General features: G+C 56.6%; 1 protein-coding gene across 7 annotated transcripts in view; it reads right to left on the minus strand.

Moving 5' to 3' along the window:
• The window catches only part of PTPRS (protein tyrosine phosphatase receptor type S), a gene marked incomplete at both ends in the record, with an annotated part of 62,647 nt that extends 44,666 nt beyond the window's left edge, over positions 1 to 17,981 (minus strand). For all 7 annotated transcript variants that reach the window (XM_079703709.1, XM_079703710.1, XM_079703706.1 and 4 more), the window contains 4 exons: positions 4,452 to 4,640; positions 10,700 to 10,841; positions 11,441 to 11,586; positions 17,891 to 17,981. In XM_079703709.1, the coding sequence (XP_079559835.1) occupies positions 4,452 to 4,640; positions 10,700 to 10,841; positions 11,441 to 11,586; positions 17,891 to 17,981 (568 nt within the window). The remainder of the gene's footprint in view (positions 1 to 4,451; positions 4,641 to 10,699; positions 10,842 to 11,440; positions 11,587 to 17,890) is intronic.
• Between the last annotated feature and the right edge of the window lie 5,612 nt (positions 17,982 to 23,593).

Here is a 23,593-nt window from a genome sequence, read left to right on the forward strand (position 1 = left end):
GTGGGTGTCTCACGGAAGTGAGGGGAACCCACAGATCGGGAAGTTCTCTCTGGGGGCCGTGGATTAGGCTTCTGCCCCTCCATAACACTTCCTACCAACCTCAAGGTTCCAGGGAAGCAGGCAGGCAGGTATTACTATGGAGGCCCAGAAAGGGCAGGGAGCCTGCTCAAGGTCACACAGCATTTCGTGGCAAAGTCAGGACTAGACATGGACTCTTCCCTAGGGCTCCCACCCAGGCCTGTTCTAGTCTATTCTCTAAGGGCAGCACCATGGGGCTGCCTTTGAGACTGCCTGTCTCTCTGCTCCCTCAAGCTGGACCCTCCACTCCTCCTGCCCCGCCACCCAAATCAAAGCTTCAGAGCTGGAAGGCCCCCTCTGCACGTCCATTGTACAGATGGGAAAAACCAAGGCTAGAGACAGATGAGGGCTGCATACAGAGCAGTGGTCAGAAGCCTGACTGCCAGTGCTCTGGGTGGGCATGGGAGACGCTGCCCCTTCCTGAGGACACAACCCCCTGACTGTGGCCAGGTGACCCAAGGGGCCACCACGGCCACACTCAGCCCCCAGCCACAGATAGTGACATAGACACAGAGACTGCACAGACACTGGGCGGGGTGGCGAGGAGAACACATGTGGAGGGGGGCCTGGGGCAGCCCCCCGTGGAGCCTGGGGGGCTGGGGGGCAGCGAGAGAGAGTGTGAGTGGGTGGGTGGGTGAGGAGAGAGCCTCTTACCTCGGATCGGAGTGCTTTCTGTAAGGGAAGCAGAGAGAGTCAGGTGAATGTCAGAAGGCAGTCCTGGCGGGGCCAGGGGGCCCCAGGGAGGCGGGGCTGGGCCACGAGCCAGGCCTGAACACTCTGCCCCCGGGGCTGGGAGGGGGCGCTGAGGCAGCCCTGGGCCTACACACCCTGCAGGCCTTGCTGAGGAAGAATCCGGAGGGCTTCCCGCAGGAGGCAAGAATCTCCTGGGGAAGGAGGGGCTGAGTCTAGAAGCCCCTCTGGACTGGCCTGAGGGGCGTGGCCATGCCCCAGGGAGGTCCATGGCCTCGCCTGGCCCTGTGGGCTGCCTTTCTTCTGGGCTGAGGGAGGGAGGTCCACAACCTCCCCTCCTATTCCTTCTTGGGAGGGTCACGGAATGATGGGGGTCTCGGGGGTCTTGTTAGAGAAGGGGGAGAGGGGTTAGTGCCCCAGGGCTGGGCATTAATAAAGCAAAGGGAAGGTGTTACAGACAGGCCAAGTAGGAGGGACAGGGGAGGGCAGTGAAAGGGGATGGAGGGCAGAGGGAGGGCCCTGCAGCCTCCTTAACGTCCAAAAGGAAAAGAGGAAGAGAACGATCTATGTGTCTATATGGGCGCTGGGGGCTGGGACACCTCAGGAGACCAGAAATGGTGGTGCCGGGCTAGAGTTTCCCACCCTCTGCTCATCTTACCAGGGGAGATCTGGGCCCCCTCTCTCTCTGCTGAGGACCTGGGCACCCCAAGGCCAGGGCAGGGAAGCCACCGAGGGTGAGAAAACACAGCTCTTTCTGTCTGGCCCAGGCCCGTTTTGCAGATGAACAAACTGAGGCCCACAAGGGGCCAAGGAACTGTCATGCCATGAGTCAGAGGCAGGGGTGAGCCTTGAACCCAGCTCTCCGGCCTCCCAGGCTGGGGCCCCTCTAGAACTTTAGGGGGGCCCTATATTATCTCTTACAAAATCCCCAAACTAATGGGGCCACTCCCCCTCTTCACACGGAGGGAGGGGAGAGAGGAGGAGGGAGGGGAATTTGCCTAAGGCTGCACCATGGAGAGCGCAAATCTGGGTCAGTGGGAATCTAGGTCAGCTCTGGCTCAGGCTGTTTTACTACACTTGGACTATCACCATAGTCCAAGTGACAGAAGCCAGAGGCCAAAGGACAGAACTTCCCAAGATGGCCAAATAGCCCATGGCCACTATGTTGAGAGGAAAAGATACACCTCTTGGATATTAAAGGTGGTTTTGCTTTCTACTCCGAGGAAGATGAGAAGTTACTATCACGGGCCAATATCAGTCATTCTTACCTTAGTAAGAATTAGCCCAGCAAGTTGGATTCAGGGGATTTAGGCTGGGCTGGGAAAAGAGGACGAGATACACCCAGTACTAGCCCAGCTGGAACATTCCTCCCTCTCCCTAGATCCAGCCCGCAAACTTCTGTAATTTCACATTTTCCAGCAGTGTCAAGGCCCAGAATGGGGCAGGGGGTGCCGTATGTGCGAAGCTCCACTAGCCCCTCGTGGTCTTGTCTTTTTTCCTCTTTTCCTTTTGGGCTCCTCTCTCTGCAGCCCCCGGGTGCCCAGATGGGGAGGGCTGGGTGGTCAGGGGCAGGGGGGTGGGTGGGGGGAGACGTTAGTAAACATGCCACGTGGAGTGGGTCACAGTTACTGTCACGGTGGCCGTTAGTCTGAGGGGAGGGGACGGGAAGGGGGGGACACGGTGGGGGGGGGCGTTAGTTGTTGACGTGGTGAAGAAATTAAACTTACCAAAGGTTTCTGAACGTTTACAACGGAGGGACAAGAAAAGAGAACAGGAACATTAACGGGTGGTTATGCAGAAGCCTGTATCCTCGTGGGTGCGGGAGGGGAGGTCAGAATAATGATCAGATTGATTACAATTTTTTTTTTTCCTTTGGCCGTGCTGTGCGGCTCGTGGGGTCTTAGTTCCCCGACCAGGGATCAAACCCGCGCCTCCTGCAGTGGAAGCTCGGAGTCTTAACCACCAGACCACCAGGGAAGTCCCTTGATTATGATTTTTAAAGCAGCTGATGTTCACTGAGCACTTGCTACATGCCAGGAGGCCTGTCAGGGGCCCCTCACAGAAACGCTAGGGAATAGGCACAGTGTATGAGGATGCTGAGACCCAGGGGATGGGGCACCGAGGTCCACACTCTTTATCATTTCATTATATTGGGGCGACAATGGTGGAAACCAGCAGAGAAGCAACTGGACCCCAAAGGTTGCCATCACTCCCCCAGCTGAACCCCCCAAGCTGCAAATATCCTCAGACGGGTCGGGACAGGGAAGGCTACGTCTCTCCCCAGTGCGAGGTCCAGGTCTCTCCCGGGAAGAAATTCTGGGCTTAACATCTGCCCCTTTTCAGGGTTTGGGTCTTTGTTGAGGGAAGGAGAAAGCAGAGGATGGGCAGACAGGACTCCTCAGAGGACGGGACTGGGCAGTGAGTTGGGGGGGAGGGGAGCTGAGAAGGATGGGGTGGCCTTCAGGCAGGGGTGGCTCCAGGGCGGGGCCCTCAGAGGAAGGGGAGAGAGAAAAGAGAAGGTGCACCAACATGTGTCCATGTGACTGAAACATGCGTGTGTGCCCGTGGGCACATCCCGACCACACACGTGTCCACGCCCACAAGGACCAGCCTGAGACGTGCACACGGGACTGTCACGCGGATACACGTGTGACCGACACACGTGGACAAGCTTTGCTATGTGGGGTGGGGAGGCAACCCTGTGCTGATGGCACAGCCTGTGTGTGCCCACAGACGGGGAGCAGGTCAGGACACACGGGGAGCCCGGACACACACACGCGAACATTCGTGAGGCAGTTAAGACAGCTGACACAAAGCACACACAGCCCCCCAGAGAGATGGACCCACAGACAGGGGCATAGAGGTGCTGTGCTAAGACACGATTGTGAAGTGCCTGGCCCCAAGGTGGCCAAGGCCTTGTGCTCTGTCCAAGGCTCCCCTATCCCGGCCGGGGCCTGGACAAACAGGCTGGACTGCCTGTCCGTGCCCCATCACGTCCTTACTGCTTCGGTCTTGGAGACACTCTCTCCCTGCAGCCCTCTATGGCTCCCCAGTACCTTACCTGTCTATGCCCACCATCTCCTCTGGAGACACCCACTGCTTCAGCACTGGAAATACTCTCTTGCCTTTGCCTTATGCTCCCCTCTACTCCTACCTGTCTGGACCCCATTATATCCTCACTGGACAAGTCTACTGCTTTAGCACAGAAGATACCCTCCCTCTGCCACCTTCCATAGCTCCCCATCACCTCTGTCTCTCTGTTCCCCCACTGTGTCCCCGCTGTTGGGGCACTGTAGACACCCACCCTCCTCTGTGGGTTTCCATCACCCGCAACTATCTGTGCCTCATAAGGACCCCACTGCTTGCGTACTGGAGACCCTCTGCCCCTGCAGCTGCCCATCATTGTACATATCTGGGTCCATTATATCTCCATGCAGGCACTGAAGAACTCTCCCCCTACCATCCGCCATAGCTCCCCATTACCCCTGCCCGTCTATATCCTATTACATCCCCACTGGTTCAGCTCTGAAGACACTTTCTCCCCCAATACCAATGCCCTCCGTGGCTGCACATCAGCTCTGCCTTTCTGTCCTCCATCAGTCCCCAGGGCTTGGGCCCTGGGATGCTGCCCTCCCCCTTCTACCCTCTGTGGCTCCCGCATCCTCCTGGCCACCTGCGCTCACCTGATCGCAGCTGCTTGATGCGCCCATTGCTGGCACTGGGGTCCACGGGCAAGAAGTCCTTGAACCAGGTGATCTCGGGGTCAGGGTTGCCACTCGCAGCACAGAGCATAGTAGCTGTCCGTGTCCGCTCTACCACCTTCAGCTGGGGGCCCATGTCGATGTTGGGGAAACCAGGGGGCAGCTGGTCCTCTGAGGGTGGAGACGGGAAAAACAAAGCAGAGGCCCAGTTGTCACAAGGCCATCCCACCAGGGTGGGGCTCAGGGACGGGCCCTGGGTCCAGCCCCTGCCTGGCTGGGTGACCTCCTGTGGCCTGTTTCTTCCTCTGTCTGTGAGAAAGACCACTCTCATGTCGGGGAACTGTTGGAAGAACATCAGGCTAGATCAGTACCTCTGACTCGGGGCGATCCTGCCCCCAGGGGACACTGGGCCATGTCTGCGGACATCTATGGTTGTCACTCCTGGCATTGAGTCAGTGGGCCCAGGGATACTGCTCCACCCCTCCCAGCGCCTAGGACGGCCCTGCAGAGGATGATCCAGCCCTGATGTCAGCAGCGCAGAGGCTACAAAACCCTTGGGTTATTTTACAGCAGCCAGAAGGAGCTTTTTGGAATGTAAATGGCACCACACTGCCCCCCTGCTGCCCGTGGCCCCCACCAGCCTCTGGAGGAACCCAGCCTCCTTGCCCAACGCTGGCCCCCGCCGGCCTCGGCTGCCCCGTCACACGCCAGCCTCACACTTCTTGCTCTCTCCATCCAGCCACACCAGCCACCTTGGTCCCCAAAGTCATCACGCCCCCTCCTGCATCACCCCTGGGCATCCACGTCACCTCAGGCTAGCTCGTGGCCCCAACTTATAAATCCTCCTGGGGACTTCCCTGGCGGTCCAATGGTTAGGACTCCATGCTTTCACTGCAGGGAGCATGGGTTTGATCCCTGGTTGGGGAACTAAGATCCTGCATGCCGCACAGCATGGCCAAAATAATAACAATAATCATAAAAAATTCTCCTGGACTCCAGAACATCCAAGTGTCAAACTCCATGGATCATGATGTATCCGTGTCTATGCCATGTCCCTACCGCCCCATGCAGGTCCTGGCACACAGCAGGTGTGCCTACTACTGAGCCCACGCTCTAGAGCCCGCGAGCCACAACTACTGAAGCCCGTGTGCCACAACTACTGAGCCCGTGTGCCACAACTACTGAGCCCACGTGCCACAACTACTGAGGCCCGCGCGCCTAGAGCCCGTGCTCTGCAGCAAGAGAAGCCACCGCAATGAGAAGCCTCGTGCACCTCAACGAGGAGTAGCCCCTGCTCGCCACAACTAGAGAAAGCCCGCGCGCAGCAATGAAGACCCAACAGCCAAAGATAAATAAATTTAAAAAAAATCTTAAAAAAAAAGAGTGGATATATGTATTTGTATAACAGATATACTTTGCTGTACACCTGATACTAATACAACACTGTAAGTCAATTATACCCCAATAAAATTTTTTTTTAAAAAAAGAAGAATGTGGTTCGGGCCTGAGGCGATGGGGCAGGTGGCCTTCGTTCGTGTAATTTGCACATCGCACCATGGGCTCCATGGCCTGACTCAGCTGGAGTTGATGCCAGGGTGGGGTATGCAGCTCAACAGCCTCCCACCAGGTCCCATCCCCTCCTGCACCTTTGCCCTCCCCCTCCAGCACCTGGACTCCTGGATTCTTTTGTTCTCACCCCTAAAACCCCCAGCTCTGGTCTGGCCTGTCATCTGCAGTGGACAAAGGGTCCCCTGGGGTAGGGCAGGCTTCCTCAGCTAAAATTAAAACAGCCACTAGCCCCCTTGTTATGGGCTGAAATGTGTACCTTCCCCCTCCTCCAATACATAGGTTGAGGCCCTAACCCTCGGGACCTCAGAATTAGATTGTACTTGGAGACAGAGTCTTTAGAAAGGTCATTAAGTCAAATGTGGTATTAGGGTGACCCTCATCCAACACGACTGGTGTCCTCATAAGAAGAGAAGATTAAGAACCAGGCACACACAGAGTGGAGACCATGTAAAGACCCAGGAGAAGACGGCTGTCTCTGAGGCAAGGAGAGAGGCCTCAGAAGGAACCAACCCTGCCGACACCTTGATCAAGGACCTCCAGCCTCCAGACTGTGAAAAAAACATGTGATGTAAGCCGCCCAGACGGTGGTACTTTGTCAGAGTAGCCCTAGCAAACTAACACAGTCCCTGCCCCACCCCTGATGGACAAGTGACAAAAAAGTGATCGCACGCAGGGCTGATGAGACCGAGGAGAAACAGGCCTGCGAGTGGACAGCTGGCAGGAATGTTCGTTGGTACAGCGGGGCCAGAAGGGGCGAGTGGGTACCATCCACCTGAGATCCCCGAGCCCTCAGCTCAGCGGCTGCCTCCCCAGGCCCGTGCACTCAAGGAGGAAGGCAGAGGTATTCCTGAGGCACCAACAGTTAACGGGAAAATGCTGGCGACAATCTAAACACCTGTCAACAGAGACCTGGGCCATCTATGGATCGGTCCCCGAAACAAGCAGAAGGAATCGCCTTACAGACAGATTTGTAACAAACTCCAAGATGCATTCCTAAGTGGACAGAGTTCAGTGTAAAAGATGTGTAGACCAAGGATCAAAAACTACAGCCCCTGGGACTTCCCTGGTGGCGCAGTGGTTAAGAATCCGCCTTCCAATGCAGGGGATGCGGGTTCGATCCCTGCTCAGGGGACCAAGATGCCACATGCTGCGGGGCAACTAAGCCTGCGTGCTGCAACTGAGCCTGTGCGCTCTGGAGCCCGCACGCCGCAACGAGAGAAGCCCGTGCACCGCAATGAAAGATCCCATGTGCTGCAACTAAGACCCAGCGCAGTCAAATTAATTAAAGAAAACAAAAACAAAAAACTACAGCCCCTGGGCCAAACCTGAGGCCCCGCTTGTTTTTGTTGATAAAATTTTATTGGTGCACGGCCACGCCCATTGGTTTCCTCATCATCTACACGGCTTTCCTGAACTGAGAAGTTGCAAGAGACATTGTCTAGCCTGCAGAGTCAAAAATATTTACTCTGGTGTTTTATAGAAGAAGCCTGCTGCCTCCTGGTAAAGATAAAGCTGCTATTTGTGTAAAAAGGAAATAATAAATGTGTATTTGCTTACAAATGCCCAGGAGGGGCACCGGGCATGGTGGGTGTGTTGGGGGATGGACAGGGGGCTGGGGAAGAGGTGGGCCAGAGGCCACCATGTGGGGAGGGAACAGAGACCCAGGTACATGGAAGGGGCAGGAGGCCAAGACGGGGTAAGGGAGAGCCTGGCCGGGGCACCATCACCCCGTGTCCCCAGTTAAACAAGAGAGCTGTGGTTCCGGCCCAGGCAGGGGTCGCTTCGTAGAGGAAAACGGCCCCAGTCCCAAGTCCTGAGCACTATGTACCAGGCCCTGTAAGGTAGCTTTCTGTGCCCACCTCTGAGATGGGATCTATTTCACAGAGGGGGAAACTGAGGCTCAAACACATGCGTACCTGCCCGGGTCATACAACCAGGACACAGCAAGGCTGGGATTTGAACCCAGGCCGAGGTAAGCCTGGAGGAAGCTGGGTGTGGCCGGCATCTGCAGAACCCCCAAGCCGGGCCTGGACCTGTGGGGTCAGATGGAGTGGCTGGATCCTGTCTGAGCTCGGTCCGCACCCAGTTTGTTCTTCCCGGCCGGAGGCCTGGACCACCTCATGAATGGTTCTGATTGGCTACTGATGACGTCACCGGAGGTTCGGGCCAAGACAACTGGGCCTCAATTCTTGGTGCTCAAAGCTGGCCCAGGCGTGCTGGGGGCTGGGTCTGCTGGCGTCCCTCTGTGCACCCGTTTCCTCTGTGTGTATGTGCATGGGTGCATGAGTGTGCATGCGTGCTCACCCATGTATGCACCCGCACCCCACGCGTGTCCACACATGAGCACTTCCTGGGTGCGTGCAGCCCCGCGAGGGGCCCCCGTGAGTGCCTGTGGGCGGCAGCCAGCCAGGGTGGGGGAGGCCGCGGCTGCCTGACGTTACCGAGAGCTCCTAATTAAACAAAAATGTTCATCGAGTACCACATTGTGCCTGATTCCTCGGAGTTTAATTAAAACAACAGCGCGGGAGGTGTGAGCAGGGTCCACAATCAGATGGCAGCGGAGGAAGGGAAGCTGGGGGTGCTGGGCCCAGCAGCCCAGACCTTCCCGCTCAGCCGCGGGGGGGTGGGGTGGGGGGGTGGGGGGAGGGTGTCCCTGGGGCTCGGAGCGGGCGGGGGGGCCGAGGCGGGGGAGGCAGTGGGCACAGGCGTTCTGGGTCAAACGCTCTGGGCTGGGCGTCCAGCCCAAGCGCCACGTCTTTCTAGGCGGCCCGAGAACAGAGAGATGCCAAGGGTCTTGTTGGGGGAGGCGGGGAACAGAGATGTGTCTTTCCCAGACTCCCAGAGACTGGGCGGTTAATAGATTCACAGCGTGTCCTTTTAACTCTCTGAGCGCTTACAATGGAGGCTGGCACAGTAGGGGGGGGCGGGGCGGGAGGCGGGCTGTTCCTGAGAAAGGTCAGGGCAAAAATATCTGCTGGGAAGAGGCGGGGCGGGCTGGGGCAGGCTGGGGCGGGTGGACCCCTCCCCTTCCCTCCTCCTCCCTCAATCCGCCAGCAGGATGGGCTCCAGTACACACACACAATGAAACTATGAGGCCTCTTGTTAAAAAATTACTAGGAATTTCCAGGCGGTAACAGCAGAGCCTTCTGAGGGCGGTCGCACACCAGGGTCTGGGACCACGTGCCCCTGCAGCCAATGTGACAGCTCCTCCCAGAGCTCCAAGCTGACCGTGGCTCCACTGCCTGGGAGGACACTGGATGACTCCCAACCTGGGAGCCACAGGTGGGGGCCACCTGCCCCCAATGGCTGGCAGTGGCTTGTATTTTTTTTTTTCCTTTTGGCCATGCCGCGCAGCATATGGGATCTTAGTTCCCTGACCAGGGACCCCACATCCCCTGCAGTGGAAGCGCAAAGTCTTAACCAATGGACCACCAGGGAAGTTCCAAGTGGCTTCTACTTAGAGATCAGACACGGTCAGGGTGCCCCTGTAGGCGACAGGCAGAATCCACCTACCCACCCACCCACCTGACAGCTGCAGTATGGTTGGTGGCAGCTGTCTTGTCACAACCAGAATAACAACAACGACAATGATAATAATATCAGATCGGTAGAATCAACCAAATGCTTGTTCCCCTCGTGGCACCATGCTGGTCCCCCACTTGTATCTGGTTCTGAAACAATCCCTTGCGGTGAACATCATTATTATCCCACTTTGGAGGTGAGGACACTGCAGCTCAGAGAGGTTCACTAACTTGCCCAAGGTCACAAAGCTACAGAGGGGCAGTGCCAGGACGCAAACTCAAGTTGCAGGCCCCTGGGTTAAAACCACCTGGCAAGGGAGAAGGCAGCAGGGAGCAGCCGGGGTCGGGGGCAGGCGGGTTTGTGGTGAGACTGTCTGAATGATGCTGTTTTACAATAAGGAAGCCATTTCCTGGTCCCTAGTCCACCTGAATGAGGCCAGCAAGAAGCCCACAGGAAGGATCTGTGTGAATCTATGAGGAGGTGATATTTAGCTGTTTCTGCCTAGCCAGCCTCTATTCCTCCTTTGTTTCTTTAGGGGAGCCACCCCTTACTGACCCCGTCTACTTGACTCCAGGGAAGACTCTGCCCATCAGAGTACTTGTTCCTCCAGACACATTGACCAACTCAGGGATGGTCATCTGACCCAAGCTGGGCCAACGAACAGCAGCAGTCCTGGGTCATTTAGTCCAGGGGGCCCCGGAGCCTGGGGCTAATGGGGGAAATCTCACTAAGGATACAGTTGATAGGGAAGAAAACAAACCCAGAGGCAGAAAGTGAACTCTGAGAACATCATACGAGCTCCTGGATCCAGCTAAACCTGAAGCTACTCCACAGATATTTTAATTACATGAACCAATGAATTCTCAGTTTGAGTTGGATCTGCCTCTTGTAATCAGAAGAGCATGATTAAGATGACAAATGGAGATGATTCTAGTCCCTTAACACTCTTCTTTTCAGCAAAGACTCAGTAAATTCCTACCCGAAGGCTCTAGGCCCCAGTTGTATTACAGGCTAAAAAAAGGAGATCAAGGTCCCCCCAAAGAGAACATCCAAAGCAAGACTTTCACGAATCCCTTTGGTATTTGTCCCCAGAGTCCAGGCCCCAGGTCCTCCCCAACCCACCCTGGGGAGCCCAATACCTCGGAGGACAGTGAGCTTGGCATGGACAGTGATCTCCCCGACTGAGTTTTGGGCCACACACTCGTACACGTTCTCATCCCGGGGTGTCCGGAGTGGCTGGATCCTCAGCACGGCCCCTGCACTCCCATCAAACTCAATCGTCTGCCATGGGTAGGAGACAAAGGTCAGGGTGAGGCTGGGGTCCCAGGCGTGAACAGGAGAGGAGCTGGGGGCTGTACACACATGTGTGTATACATCCATGTAAAGATGCTGGAGGCAGAAAACGGTCTGTACAAGGGTATTGTGCATAAGTGGGTGTGTGACACTCGCACGTAAGTCTGGTGACAGGCATGTGACAGGCATGCGAAGGCATGTGACAGGCATGCGAAGGCATGCTGGATGTGGAAATGTGTGTGTCTGACCATGTACTTGTGCACAGAGTTGTGAATTCCCTTCTGTGTGCAGTGGTGAGATAAGATTCAGATAGGGCAGGGAGTTGCTTGAGGCCACACAGCACAAAGGTGGCAGAACAAGCGAGCCTGAAGGGCCCTCATGGGGCACATGGTGGGGGGGTGCACGTGGCAGAGAGTGGGTGGGAGAAGAGAAGGGACCTGTCTGGAGAGGGTGCCTGCCCTGACTGCCTGTGCTCCATCTGGGGAACGTTTCTGGGATGGCTTCTGTGGCTGAGCTGCCGTGGCCCGTCCAGGGGTGGGGCTGGCCCTCAGCTGTCTCCCCTCCCCTCCCCCCTCCCCCTGACTCACCTCAAAGCGCTGCGAATTGACCTTCTTGCCCTTCTTGTTCCAGGTCACACGTGGCTTGGGATCTCCCGTGGCCTGACACACAAAGGAGGCCACGCCCCCTGACACGCCAATCTGGTCCTTGGGTTCTTTGATGAACCTGGGGGGCTCTGGGGAGAGAACAGGAAGCGGAGGGGCTCTGGTGGGCCCGGGCATGTGACGAGGACCCTATGGGGCCAGGTAAACATGCCCTCCAGCCTCTGTCCAGCCAGAGGTACCATGTGGGCCCGACAGGAAGGCTTGAGAGAAGAAGAAATGATACCACTGCCCCCTGTGGGTACCCTAGGCCCTGCCCAGCACCTCCACCCCCCCCACCCGGATACAACAGCCACACATACTCACACGAGGACACACCTCACGTGGGCACACGTGCTCAGACCCAGTGCCACACGGGAAGGTGAGAGGGGATACCCCTGAGACTTTGGGGTCCCTAAATTCAGCCCCTGAAGGCCCTCAGTAGTGACCAGCCAAACTATGGAGGGTCCTTGATCTTAAAAAGACTTGAGAGGAGAGAACTTGGTCTAATCCCCTGATGGGACATGTGGGGAGACTGAGGCATCAAACAGGGAAGCAGAGGGGTGACCAAGGGACCTGAGGTCAGAGCCAGACCAGAGATCGAACCCAGGGCTCCAGCCTCTTCATCCGTGGGAGATGTCCTAACACAAGGCATCAGAGCTGGAGGCCAGAGCTCAAAATGGGTGATCGGATGCTGCCAACCACTAGAGCAAGTGCTTATTGAGTGCCTACTGTATGCGGATGGTGTACACTCAGCAACATCACATCCTTCTGACAGTGCTGGGGGACAGAGCCACCATGATCCTCATTTCACACTCGAGAAAACCAAGGCACAGACCAGGCAAGGCATTTGCTTCGACACAGCCAGCCAGTGGCTGAGCGGGGATTTGAACCGGGCTGGTCCTGTGCCCCCGTCCTTTGCCCCTCATGATGATCTGATGTGCTAAGTCTCCCCAGGAAAGTCTCAAGTGGGAGCTACTACGTCTTTGATGCCGACACAGCCTCAACTCTGCACCTCGGACAGGCTACAGTACCTGAGAGTTCATTAACATTGTCCTCTTTTTTTTATTGACTTTTCACAGTAACCTATGAATCACCCAAAGGGATACTGGATTTCCATCCACAGTAATGCTACAATGTATCCCATAAAATGAATTCAGTTACTTCTGAGAGTTTTACCAACAGACCCAAGGGCTGCAACATACTTACAAGGTCCCGAGGGAAACAACCTACATATACAACAAAACAACAAAAGGGGATGATTAAATGAACACTGGGCCACCCACTAAGTAGAATATGCAGCTGTAAAAAGGGACAAGGATGCTTTTGTAATGAACTACTAGGACAGGAACAGCAAAATACACTATGAAATGGACAAAAAGTGAGGGGTAAAAAGTATAGTAAATGCTCCTGTTTGTGTGATGAGAAAAATGAAAATGGGGAAAGTATGTGTGTGTGTATGTGTGTGTGTGTGTGTGTGCGCACGCGCGCATGCACAGAAACAACAGCTGCCCCTGGGAGGAGAAAGCAGGTGGCTGGACACGGGAAAGAAGGTTTCATACCCTGGTAACTTTTTTACATTTAGAACTATTTGAAGATAAATTGAAATTATTATTTTTGTAAGGTTTGAATAGAAAGGTGAGCCAATTAAAGAAATATATTAAGTAAGTAAAAGTTTGGGGCCTGAGGAGAGGCAGAGAGAGGATTGAACAACGCCAGGCCTCTGAGCACTGAGCCACTCAGGTTCACCTAGAAAGTTCTGGCTGCTCAGAAGTGCCAAGAAGTTCAAGGAGGCCTCAGGTTCCAAGTCTGGGTGCCACAGAGCCCAATTTCTCCCATCTGTGACTCAGGCTGAGCTTTGAACAAAATAGAGTCCCTGTCTCAGTGGCTTGACTGGCCTCACCTCCCTCATTCCAGGCTGTGCTCCCGTTGATATGACCATATAAGTCTACACTGGCCACCTCTCTGGAAAATCAGTAGATCCACTGCATGCAGGCATCAGTGGGCTCACTCAAATCCTGTGTATCTTGCTGGGGAAGTGATTGTTAATTCCACTGTACAGATGGGATTGTACAGATCCAGGGAGGTTAATGAGCTTGCATGAGGTCACACAGCTCAGAAATGACAGCACCAGGGTTTGATCCTGGGTCTATTGTCCCCAGGCCCACTTCTTCTGTTCCTCTCACCTCCAGGCCCTGAGCCTGATTTTTGATGTTTTTGCTCCACGCTGAGCCCTGGGTTGGGCCTGCCTCTCTGGCTCTGCCTGCCTGGGTTGCCCCTCCTACAGTATTGGTGACTGGGGCCATATGGGTCCCCAGCCAAGGTCATGGGGGGAAGTCTCTGTGGTCAGGTCAGGAATCTCGCTTCTGGGAAAAATCCTCCCTGGGGAGCCACTGGAAGGAAGGGAAGAAGCGGGCTGCAGGGAGTGAGACGCATCCAGCTGCCTTTTTATGACTCGGAGCCGGGAAGACACCCCGAGCACCCTCCAATCCGGGAAACGAGACACGACGGGAGCCCGTGCTGTCCCTCCTCCTCTCTTCATCTGGCGGCTTCAACCTCAGCTCAGCCAGCACCTCCCCCAGGGAACCTTCTTGGACTACCACTGGCCGGGTCAGGACGCCCTCTGTCCCCATCCTTCCATGGGTGCCTCCTTCCATCACGGCCCCGATCACACTGGGTTGAAATACTTGGTTATGTGCCACCTGGCAGGGTGGACATGAAACAGACCCTACTCCTTGGGATCCCACCACACCACTTCTCTGTGCCCAGTGACCCCTGAAAAACTGGGGCTTTGAACCTTGATGCTTGCCTAATGCTGGGCCCAATGAAGCTGCCCATTCGCTCCCTGGCGCCCCCTCGCTGCAGGGCAGACGCCTCTCAGCTTACCTCCAGGCGGCTCTGGGATCCCAGCCAGCCCGGAAGAGCTTTCTCCACCCGTTGCATCCCCCCATTAGAATATTTCTTGCAGACGCTTAGCTTCTCTCATTTGGACAAACCCTCCCGTCCTCTTCTTGACAAAGGGGCCCCAGACATAAGAAAGACACACTGGGGTATGGCCGCAGCCTGTGGCAAGCAAGCGCTCCTTTTGTGCTGGGCCTGTTCTCACACTCAGCTCTATTCTGAGACTCAGAAAGGGTGAGCCACTGGCCCCCAGTCACCCAGCTTGTGATGGGCAAGAGCTAAGATTCCAACCTGGGCCTATTGGGCTCCCAAAGCCCTGCAAATAGTACACTTGATATACAGGGTTGTGGGTCTTCAGTGATGGAGAGCACCCTGGGTGTTCCTGTTTCTTAGATGAAGAGACCGAGGTTCAGAGTGGCGATGCCAACAGCGCAGAGCATGGGAAGGGCTTGGCCTGATTTCTGTTTTTCCATTTCAGATTTTGCAGAGAAAAATCTGGTGTCAGAGCTGGAGACCCACCCACCAGTCCCCTCCAACCCAGCCTGGGCTGGCCGCACAGCACCCTGGGAAGGCCCCACAGGACCAGAAGCTGTTTTTAGGGCAGAAATCACTCTTCTTGGTGCTGGATGGTGGACACATCAGCTGCCTGCCCGGGCTCTCTACCACCTGACAGCTCTCACCTGAACGGTTTCCTGAGGACCTGGGCTACTCCTTGAAGCTGGCAGTGCCAATCACAGTGCCCACAGCCCCTCTGCTGGCCCCCAGATGACAGGGTTCCTGCTAAACAGACCACCTCCTGGGGTCAAGATGCCCCAGCTTTGGAGACGGAGACCTAGGTTTGAGTCTAGGCCACTACCAACACCTAAAGGGATACAGTAGTAACAATTCCAGGGGAATTCCCTGGAGGTCCAGTGGTTAGGACTCCGCACTTCCACTGCAGGGGGCACGGGTTCGATCCCTGGTCAGGGAACTAAGATCCCACATGCTACACGCAGTGTGGCCAAACAAAAAAAGAATTCCAGGGCTCACTGAGGGAGCATCCACAGAGCTGGCCCCGGCTACATGCCCCGTGCTGATAGCCTGGGTCACACTCCCTCATGGCTCACCTGGACCACTGCAGTCTCCTCTGCCCTGGCATCCCCCCATCCTGTCCTCCCTCAGCAGCCAGAGGGCACCTGTGAGCACCTCAGTCAGGACCTGCCCCTCCTCTGCCCACAGCCCTCCAGGGCTCCCACCTCCCTGGGGTACAAGCCACGTCCTCTCTGCTGCCCACAAGGCCCTGCACAACCTGCCTCATCCCCTCCTCCTTCTCTCCCCCTCGTTCACTCTGCTCCAGACACACGGGCCTCCTCACTGTTCCTCCAACACACCAGGCACAGTTCTGCCCCAGGACCTTTGCACAGGCTATGCCTTCTGCCCAGGACACCTTCCCCCTAGACATGCATGGGGTGCACTCCTCAGCTCCTTTAGGTTTCTGCTCAGATGTCATCTCCTTGGTGTGACCTTCCCTGATGCCCTCCCACCCATTTAAAATGCAGCCCCTAAACCTCCACTCACGCGCTCATCTCCCTTCCTGTTTATCTTGCTCCCGGGCACGTCCACCATCCAGCACACTCGGTGTCTCTCCCTCAAGATTATCAGCTCCAAAAGGGGGTGGGATATCTGTTTTGTCTCCCAGGTCTAAACCAGTGCCTGGCGCACAGTAGGTGCTTATGAAAAACCCACTGAATGAGAGCACAGCCCCACCCATGGTCACATGATAGAGCGAGGATCCGAACTCAGGACAGGATAGCCTCCAAACTCTGTGATCTCTACCCCCTCCTCACAATGGCCACTTTGCAGCCTCAGTTTCCTCACCTGTCAATGGGAATGATCTAAGCATCCTGCCCAAAGCTGGTTAATTATCACTGGAGCAAGATGTCAAAGTCGTAAATATATGATTTATTCCACTAGTGTAAGTTAAACCAGTGGTTGTCACGTGGGGGTGCCATCGGGGGGATGGGGCCAGGGATGCTACTCCGCACCCCACAGTGCTCAGGACGGCCCCCCACTCCCCGAGAATGCTCTGGCCCCGACCTCAGCAGTGCTGAGGGCAGGGGAAACCCTGCATTAAGTGAATGAATGAAAAACTAAAAATACTCAGCCCTCGGCCCACTGTTCCCACTGCAAGGAATAGAGCACAGAAGACACAGGCCCTGGGAGGTGACCAGATGGATCACAGCCCAGGCATGCCTGGCTATGTGGGGTGATGGGTAGCAACCCGGGCTCTGGCGCCAGGCAGACTGGCCGATTCCTGGCTGTAAAACATAACCTCACTATGCCTCAGTTTCCCCATCTGTACAATTGGGATGGGGAGAATAGCCTCCATCTCATCAGGTGGTGGTGGCTGATCTGAATGTGTTAGGCATTTACTACAAAATAATATAAAAACTAGAAAAAGCATGGATGGATGAGGCAGGTGTGTATGTCTTTGGTGTTCTCACCCAGGAGCAATAATTACCATGCTCGTGGTAACCCGGAATTGTGGACCTACTGTGTGCAAGCAGCATGCAGGGGCTTATCGTGTGTCCTTGTCCCAGGAATGCTGGGAGATGGATGATGCTGAGTTTCATTCTGTCAAGGTAGAAATGGCCGCTGAGCGAGATTGAATCACTAGCCCAAGGTCACACAGCAGGTTAGCAGCGAAGTCAGGATTCAAACCCAGCCTAACAGCAGATCCCAGTTTCCTTCCCTCCTGACCTGACCCTTTGTGTCCCCATCAGCCTAATGACACCTCCTCTAGGCCCCTCGTGGTGGGACAGACCGTGGCATTAGGACTAGGACTGACTCTCACCCTCTCCATGTTACTGCCAGAAGCACAGCCTTGCCCATCCCCAAACTACACCAACCTCTTTCTTCACCTCCAGGCCTTTCTGTGTGCTAACACCTTTGCCAGTAATGCCCGTTCTATTGGCAAACTCCTATACACCCACAAAACCCCAGCTCCAATGCCCTCTCTCCCAAGAAGCCTCCCCTGGCTCCGCCTGGGAAGGTTTGATTGCCTGTGTGTCTACGAACTGGGTGCTGGTATTTCTACCTGTGGCAAGGGAAGGAAAACTCTGTGGCTACCTCAGGAGTGACTTCAAGTAAGCCCCAGTCCCCGCTGAGCTTTGGTTTCTCTCATGGAAAAATGGGGATGGTAATGAAACAAGCATGCTGGGTTCTGTGAGGTGGAGGGAGATGAAGCAGGTAAAGCCTGCATTTAGCACTGGGCTTGGTGCAGATTCAACGCTGGGCAAACAGACACTGTCATCACTGTCACTATGACTGCTTTCTCATACCGTTCTTGTTATTCACCTCTGCACCTCTCAGGACCCAGTGCACAGCAAGCATTCTACTCGGCCTCGTTCACAGAGCACAGAGGCTCTGCACGGCAAAACCAGCGCCCTCCCCCACGCCGGTGGGGGGGACGACACGTGTTCACACGTGCACATGCAAACTCAAGACGCCCACACTTACCTTCTGTGGCACAGCCTCCTACCAGCAGGACCACGAGTAGGCCCATGGGACCAACCACAGATGCCACACCATGGCCCCAGGCAGGCGCCATGCTCGGCCGTGACCTGCAACCTCCAACCTCCGGCCCTGGAGGGGGGATGCCCCCCCCCCACGGTCCCTCACAGAGAGGCCTCAAGCCAAGCGTCAGTTGGGGCAGCGTCTGCAGAGACAAAAAGAGGGGCCGTGAGAGGGGAGCAGGGGAATCCAGGGGGCCTTCATGGGGGAGGCAGCAGGAGGATCACAGAGGGGCAGACGGGAGTCACAGGATGCGAGGGCGAGGGTTACAGGACAATGGGGGAGGGTCAGAGGGTGACGATGGGGCAGAAAGAAAGCGCTGAGCCCCCACGACGAACTGAATGTTGTGCCCCCCAAAATTATTATGTTGAAACCTAACCCTCAGTGTGATGGTCTTAGGGGACTTTGGGAGGTGATTAGGTCATGTGGTGGAGCCCTTGTGAATGGGATTAGTGCCCTTATAAAGAGACCCAGGGAACTCCCTCGCTCCCCACCACCATGTGAGGACATAGCAAGGTCGTCTGTGAATCAGGAAGCAGGTTCTCACCAGACACCAATTCTGCTACCGCCTTGATCTTGGACTTCTGGCCTCCAGAACCGTGACAGATGTGTGTTGTTTATAAGCCACCCAGTCTATGGCATTCTGTTATAGCAGCCAGAACAGACTGAGACAGCCCCTACCCCTGGCTGAGCCCCCGCCCCAGGCTGAGCCCCAAACCAGGACTGAGCACCCCCTCTAGAAAGCGCTCTGAACATCTAATTTCTCCCCCCTCGCAGGCTGGGCCACCCACCCAAAGGAAGAGGCTCCAGCTAACACTTCTGACTGTCCCTACAAATCTGCCCATTCGGCCACCAGACGGACCTTCCCCCCAAACACACCTGCCCGTCCCTGCCCTGCTCTAACACCTCCCATGGCTCCCGTAAGCCCCAGAGGAAGCTGCTCCTACTGGTGTCATCCCCTCTCTCATGGGAGGTGCAGCCACACAGTCCCAGCTCAGTCCCACCCTGCTGTGCTCTCTGCTGGAAATGCTGTCCCCACACTACCGCATGACAGGTCTCAACTCCACTGTCACTTCCTCTGGAAGCCCTCCCTGCCCCTGGCAGGTCAGCCCCCACCCCCAATTCCACATCCCACGGCTTCAGAAATGACGGAGATCATCCTTCACAGCATTTACCCCAGTCTGCAAATCAAGTGAGAATATTCATCACCCAGCATCTGTTTCTCCGGTGAGAATCCAAACTCCTCTAGGGCAGAAGGGTCCTTCTCAGGGGCCAAACCCTAGGACGGCCCCCTCTCCACTTTGGCCAGGGCCAGGGTGGAAGAGGGGGCAGGAGGAGGCCCAAGGATGAGGCCCTCGTGGCCGGGTCAACCTTATACACCCACCCCAGGCCATGCCCCAGGCGGGTCCACACTATGGCCACGGGGACGGGTGCCACGTAATCATGGGGCAGCCCCTGTGATTCTGGCTCCCAAAATATCCAGCTGTGGTCACTACGCCCAGCCCCAGAGTGGCCCCAGGGGAAGGCTGGGCTGGTGGTGGCCGAGTCATGGCCCAGGGTGGAGAGTGGAGAAGGTGGGATGAGGAGGGTGGGGATAGGGGCACTCAACGGGCACACAGTCAGACCACGGACAATCAGACCAGACAGAAAAGGAGGATGCTTGCACATAGGCCAGCCACAGACAGACCCAGACACACGGTCAGACCACAGACAGACAAGGAGACCAGACACAGTCACAGATGTATTTGTACAGTCAGGCAACAGAGATGGGTCCACATGTGTAGTCAGGCCAATAAAACTGACACACAGACCACAAACATGGACAGGCACAAAATCAGACCCCAGACACACAGAATCAGACAAGATACACACAAAGGGTCACAATGGGGCAGACAATACATATACACAGTCAGACCACAAGCAGTCAGGTCAGAGACACACAGGTACATGCCAAGACCACAGACACACAGCCAGATGAGATATACACACAGGGTCACGGTCAGACAGGCAATACACATACACGGTTGGGCTACAGGCAAGCATGAACACAGAGGCACGTCGGAGCTCCACAGGGCGTGGCAGGTAAAAACACACAGCTCACAGACTCGGATGCGGGCACACAGTGGGGCTACAGAGATGGGCAGTCAGCAGAGCAAACTTGCACCCAGCCAGACAATATGCACACTGACACGTAACGTCAGATCCCCCTCATCCACATGCATGTGCATAGACAGGCAGGCGCACAGTCAGACCACAGATACACACTGGGACCCAACCACGGGCCCTTTAAGAGTACAAGTGGCTGATGAGGACGGTGAAGGTCCCAGCTGGGGAAATGGCCCATGGCCAGCTGGGGCCAGGGTGACCACAGCAGCTGGTCCCGCCCACAGATGCACATCAGCTTGGCCACATCTGGGGAGGGGGCTCAGCTCTGGCCCAGACCACTTGGATTGGCTGCCCAGGCCCGCACAGAGCATCTGGGGAAACTGAGGTAGAATTTTAACACGGAGGGGCTCAAACCCACCACCCTGGGGCGGGGGGGGGTGACCTCCCTGCTCTAGTCTCCTCACCTCCGATGCCAGCTGGCATGGGCAGGGGTCACCTGCATGAAGGGCCCTGGCCACAATGCCTCCCCCACCCCCTATGCCCCACTGGAGCCAGGGACAGCTGCCTTCTAAAAAGGAGGCCCCTAATTACCCCTGGCTCCTGCAGCCCCGCCTTCCCAATTACTGGGCAGGATGGGGCCGATCCAGGCACAGGCGGGGCCCAGCCATCAGCTCCCAACTCCCCCAAAGAGGTCATTCCAGCCTGCTGGGCCGGGGGAGTACACGACACTGGGGGCTTTCAAGGCCTGGAGCAGGAATGGGGGTGGGAGGCGTGGGACAAATTCAGGGTGGAAAGGATCAGACAGAACACAGAAGGTTAAAAGTTCCAGGGTTGGGACTTCCCTATCGGTCCAGTGGTTAAGACTCTGCGCTTCCAATGCAGGGAGCGTGGGCTCGATCCCTGGTCAGGGAACTAAGTAAGATCCCACATGCCGTGAGGTACAGCCAAAAAAAAAAAAAAAAAAAAAAAAAAAAGTTCCTGGGTCTCTTAGGCCCCCATTCTCCCTGGAAGAACTTGCCATGGCAAAGCCCCAGACCCTCCCACCTCTTCCGGCTTCCTGCAAGACTAGGGGTAGGCTCCCCTGCAAGGGACTGGGGGAGAATATAAGCAAATTCTGTCAGCTCTGTCTCCAAAACCTAGGCTGAGACTGTCTACTTCTTACCCCTTCTGCCTCTACCCGGTCCAGCCCCCTCATTGCTCACCTGGACCAATGGAGTCATCTCCTGCCATGCCACCCCCCACCCCGTCTGTCTTCCCCTCAGCGCCAGAGGGCACCTATTAGCACCCGAGTCAGGTCCCATCCCTCCTCCTTTGGTGGTAAAAGTCCAAGCCCTCCCTGATGCCCACAAGGCCCTGCACGGCCTGCCCCGTCCCCTCCCTGCCCTCCCCTCCTCCCTCTCTCCCCCTCGCTCACTCTGCTCCAGCCAATGGGTCTTCTGGCTGTTCCTCCCACATGCCAGGCACGGTCCTACCCCAGGGCCTTTGCATGGGTTGGAACCCTCTGCCTGGACCTCTCTGCCTCCAGATTTAATGTTAATATTTACGACTTGACTGAGAATTAAAGGATGAATGGGAATGGGGGTGGGTGTCTCCACAGAAGGAACAGCGTGAAGAAGGACAAGAAGCAATACTGAGCGGTCCTAGCAGGGAGATGGGGAGAGATTAGGGCAGAGCGGTGGCCACACACTGAACCCACAGAGCAAGGAACCCTAGGCAGCTCTGAGCAGGAGGGGATGTGGCCAGGTTGGCACCACGCCAAGCCTCCTCTCTGACGGGTCTTGCAGTAAAGCAGCCTGAGCCATCAGCCTCCCCACTGCTGAGAAAGGGAAACTGAGGTAGGTGCCTCAGAGCTGCACGACGCGGCAACCCCCAAGTTCTTGGAGGATGAACGTGGCCATTAAGAAGGGAACAGCCACCGATGGGAGTCACAGGAAATAACTTGGGTGGGAAATGAGGCTGGGCAGGGAATGGGGAGGAGGGAAGGGAGTGGCCTCGGGACCTGGAACCCAGGGCCCCGGAAGGGTCCCTGCCCACCTCTGTGCCAGGCGCAGAGCTGCCCACCATCTGTTCCCAGCAGCTGGGCAGACGTGGGTGCCCGTCTTGCACAGATGAGGCAACTGAGGTTCACAAAGGAGCGGGGACTGTCAAGGACCCCCAGCTGGGTGGGGCCTTGGTTCCAGAGACCACGTTTACACAGGACTGTGTCCTTCCCTGGCCACTGTGTGACCTCAGGAAAGTGGACTACCCTCTCTGGGCCTGGTGCGGCCTGCTGGATGGCCTCTGGGGGCTCCCAGGCCTCGCTCACAGGGGGTGAGTGGGCATCCATTCCAGTCAGGTGCCAGGGTGCAGGTCACGCGATCCTGGAGCCAGCTCTGTGTGCCCACGCAAAGCAGGGAGCATAAAAGGGTGATTATGACCCAGGACTGGGCAGCAAATAGGCTCCATGTCACTTGTATGGGGCCGGGTGTCCCAGGGCCTGAGGACTCTGGGCTGCCTCTCCCTGCCCTGCCTGAGGGTCTGGTCTGTCCTGGGGGTCTAGGGGCTCACTTGCACAACCTTGACTCTCAGGGACTTCCCGGGGCCAGGGGAAGGAGAGGTGGGTGACACTGGCAGTGGGGCTGAAGGAAAAGCCCCCTAGGGACACACAACGTCTCCGCCCTCACACCCACGCCCCACACCTCTCCAGCCCCAAAGCTTCCCTTCAGGGCCAGGGGACTTTCCTGCTGCCTGGAACCCCTTTCCCAGGGCCTCAGAGCCCTTGGAGGGCAGGACCCGGGTCTCCAGCCTCCCTGGGTTGCTGTGTCCCCGAAGTGTGAGACAGGGTCCAAGCTCTAGCTCTGTAGCCCCTGGTGGGCTCCAAGGGGCTCTGGTCAAGCCCCTCTCCCTCCTGGGGCCTCAGTGTCGCCCCACCGGGCAACGGGCTCAGGATGTAGCTGGGTGGGACTGGCCCTGCCACCTTCCTGGAATGGGCTAGGACCAGGGCTGAGGGATCTGCCTTTAGCTGACTATCGATTTGTATTGAGTGCTGTCCCCAAGGGTCCCCACCGCCAGGAGAGGATGGGCAGGGCAGCTGGGGAGCCAGGCCCAGCCCCAGAGGGAGTAATGGGTAACGCCAGCTGGGTGCCCCCCTCCACGTGCCCAGCCCTCTTAAATGTTCCCTGTGCTTCCTTCTGTTTGACAGCAGAGGAAACTGAGGCTCAGAGAGGGCTAGCTGCACATGGAGGGTCACGCAGCGTGGAGGGGCTGGGCTGGGTTAAGATTTGAGGCCAGAGACCAGCTCTCAATCAAGCCCAGAGTCCACGCTCCCTGCGTGCCCAGCCTGCCAGGATGGCCCCTGCCGGCATGTTCCCCACGCCGGCTTCATGGAGGAGCCTGAAACACCAAGATCTGGGTGCACCCCTGCCCTGCTGCTCACACCTGCCAGGGCTCCCCAGCGCCTCTGCTCAGTGTCCTGGGCTTGCCCTGCTGCTTCTTCCCACAGGTCACCACAGTTCTCAGAATGCACCGGTCCACCTCTGGTCCTTTCTTAATACAGGTCCTACT

The sequence above is a fragment of the Hyperoodon ampullatus genome, assembly GCF_949752795.1.
Source record: "Hyperoodon ampullatus genome assembly, chromosome: 4".
Lineage (NCBI taxonomy): Eukaryota > Metazoa > Chordata > Mammalia > Artiodactyla > Ziphiidae > Hyperoodon > Hyperoodon ampullatus.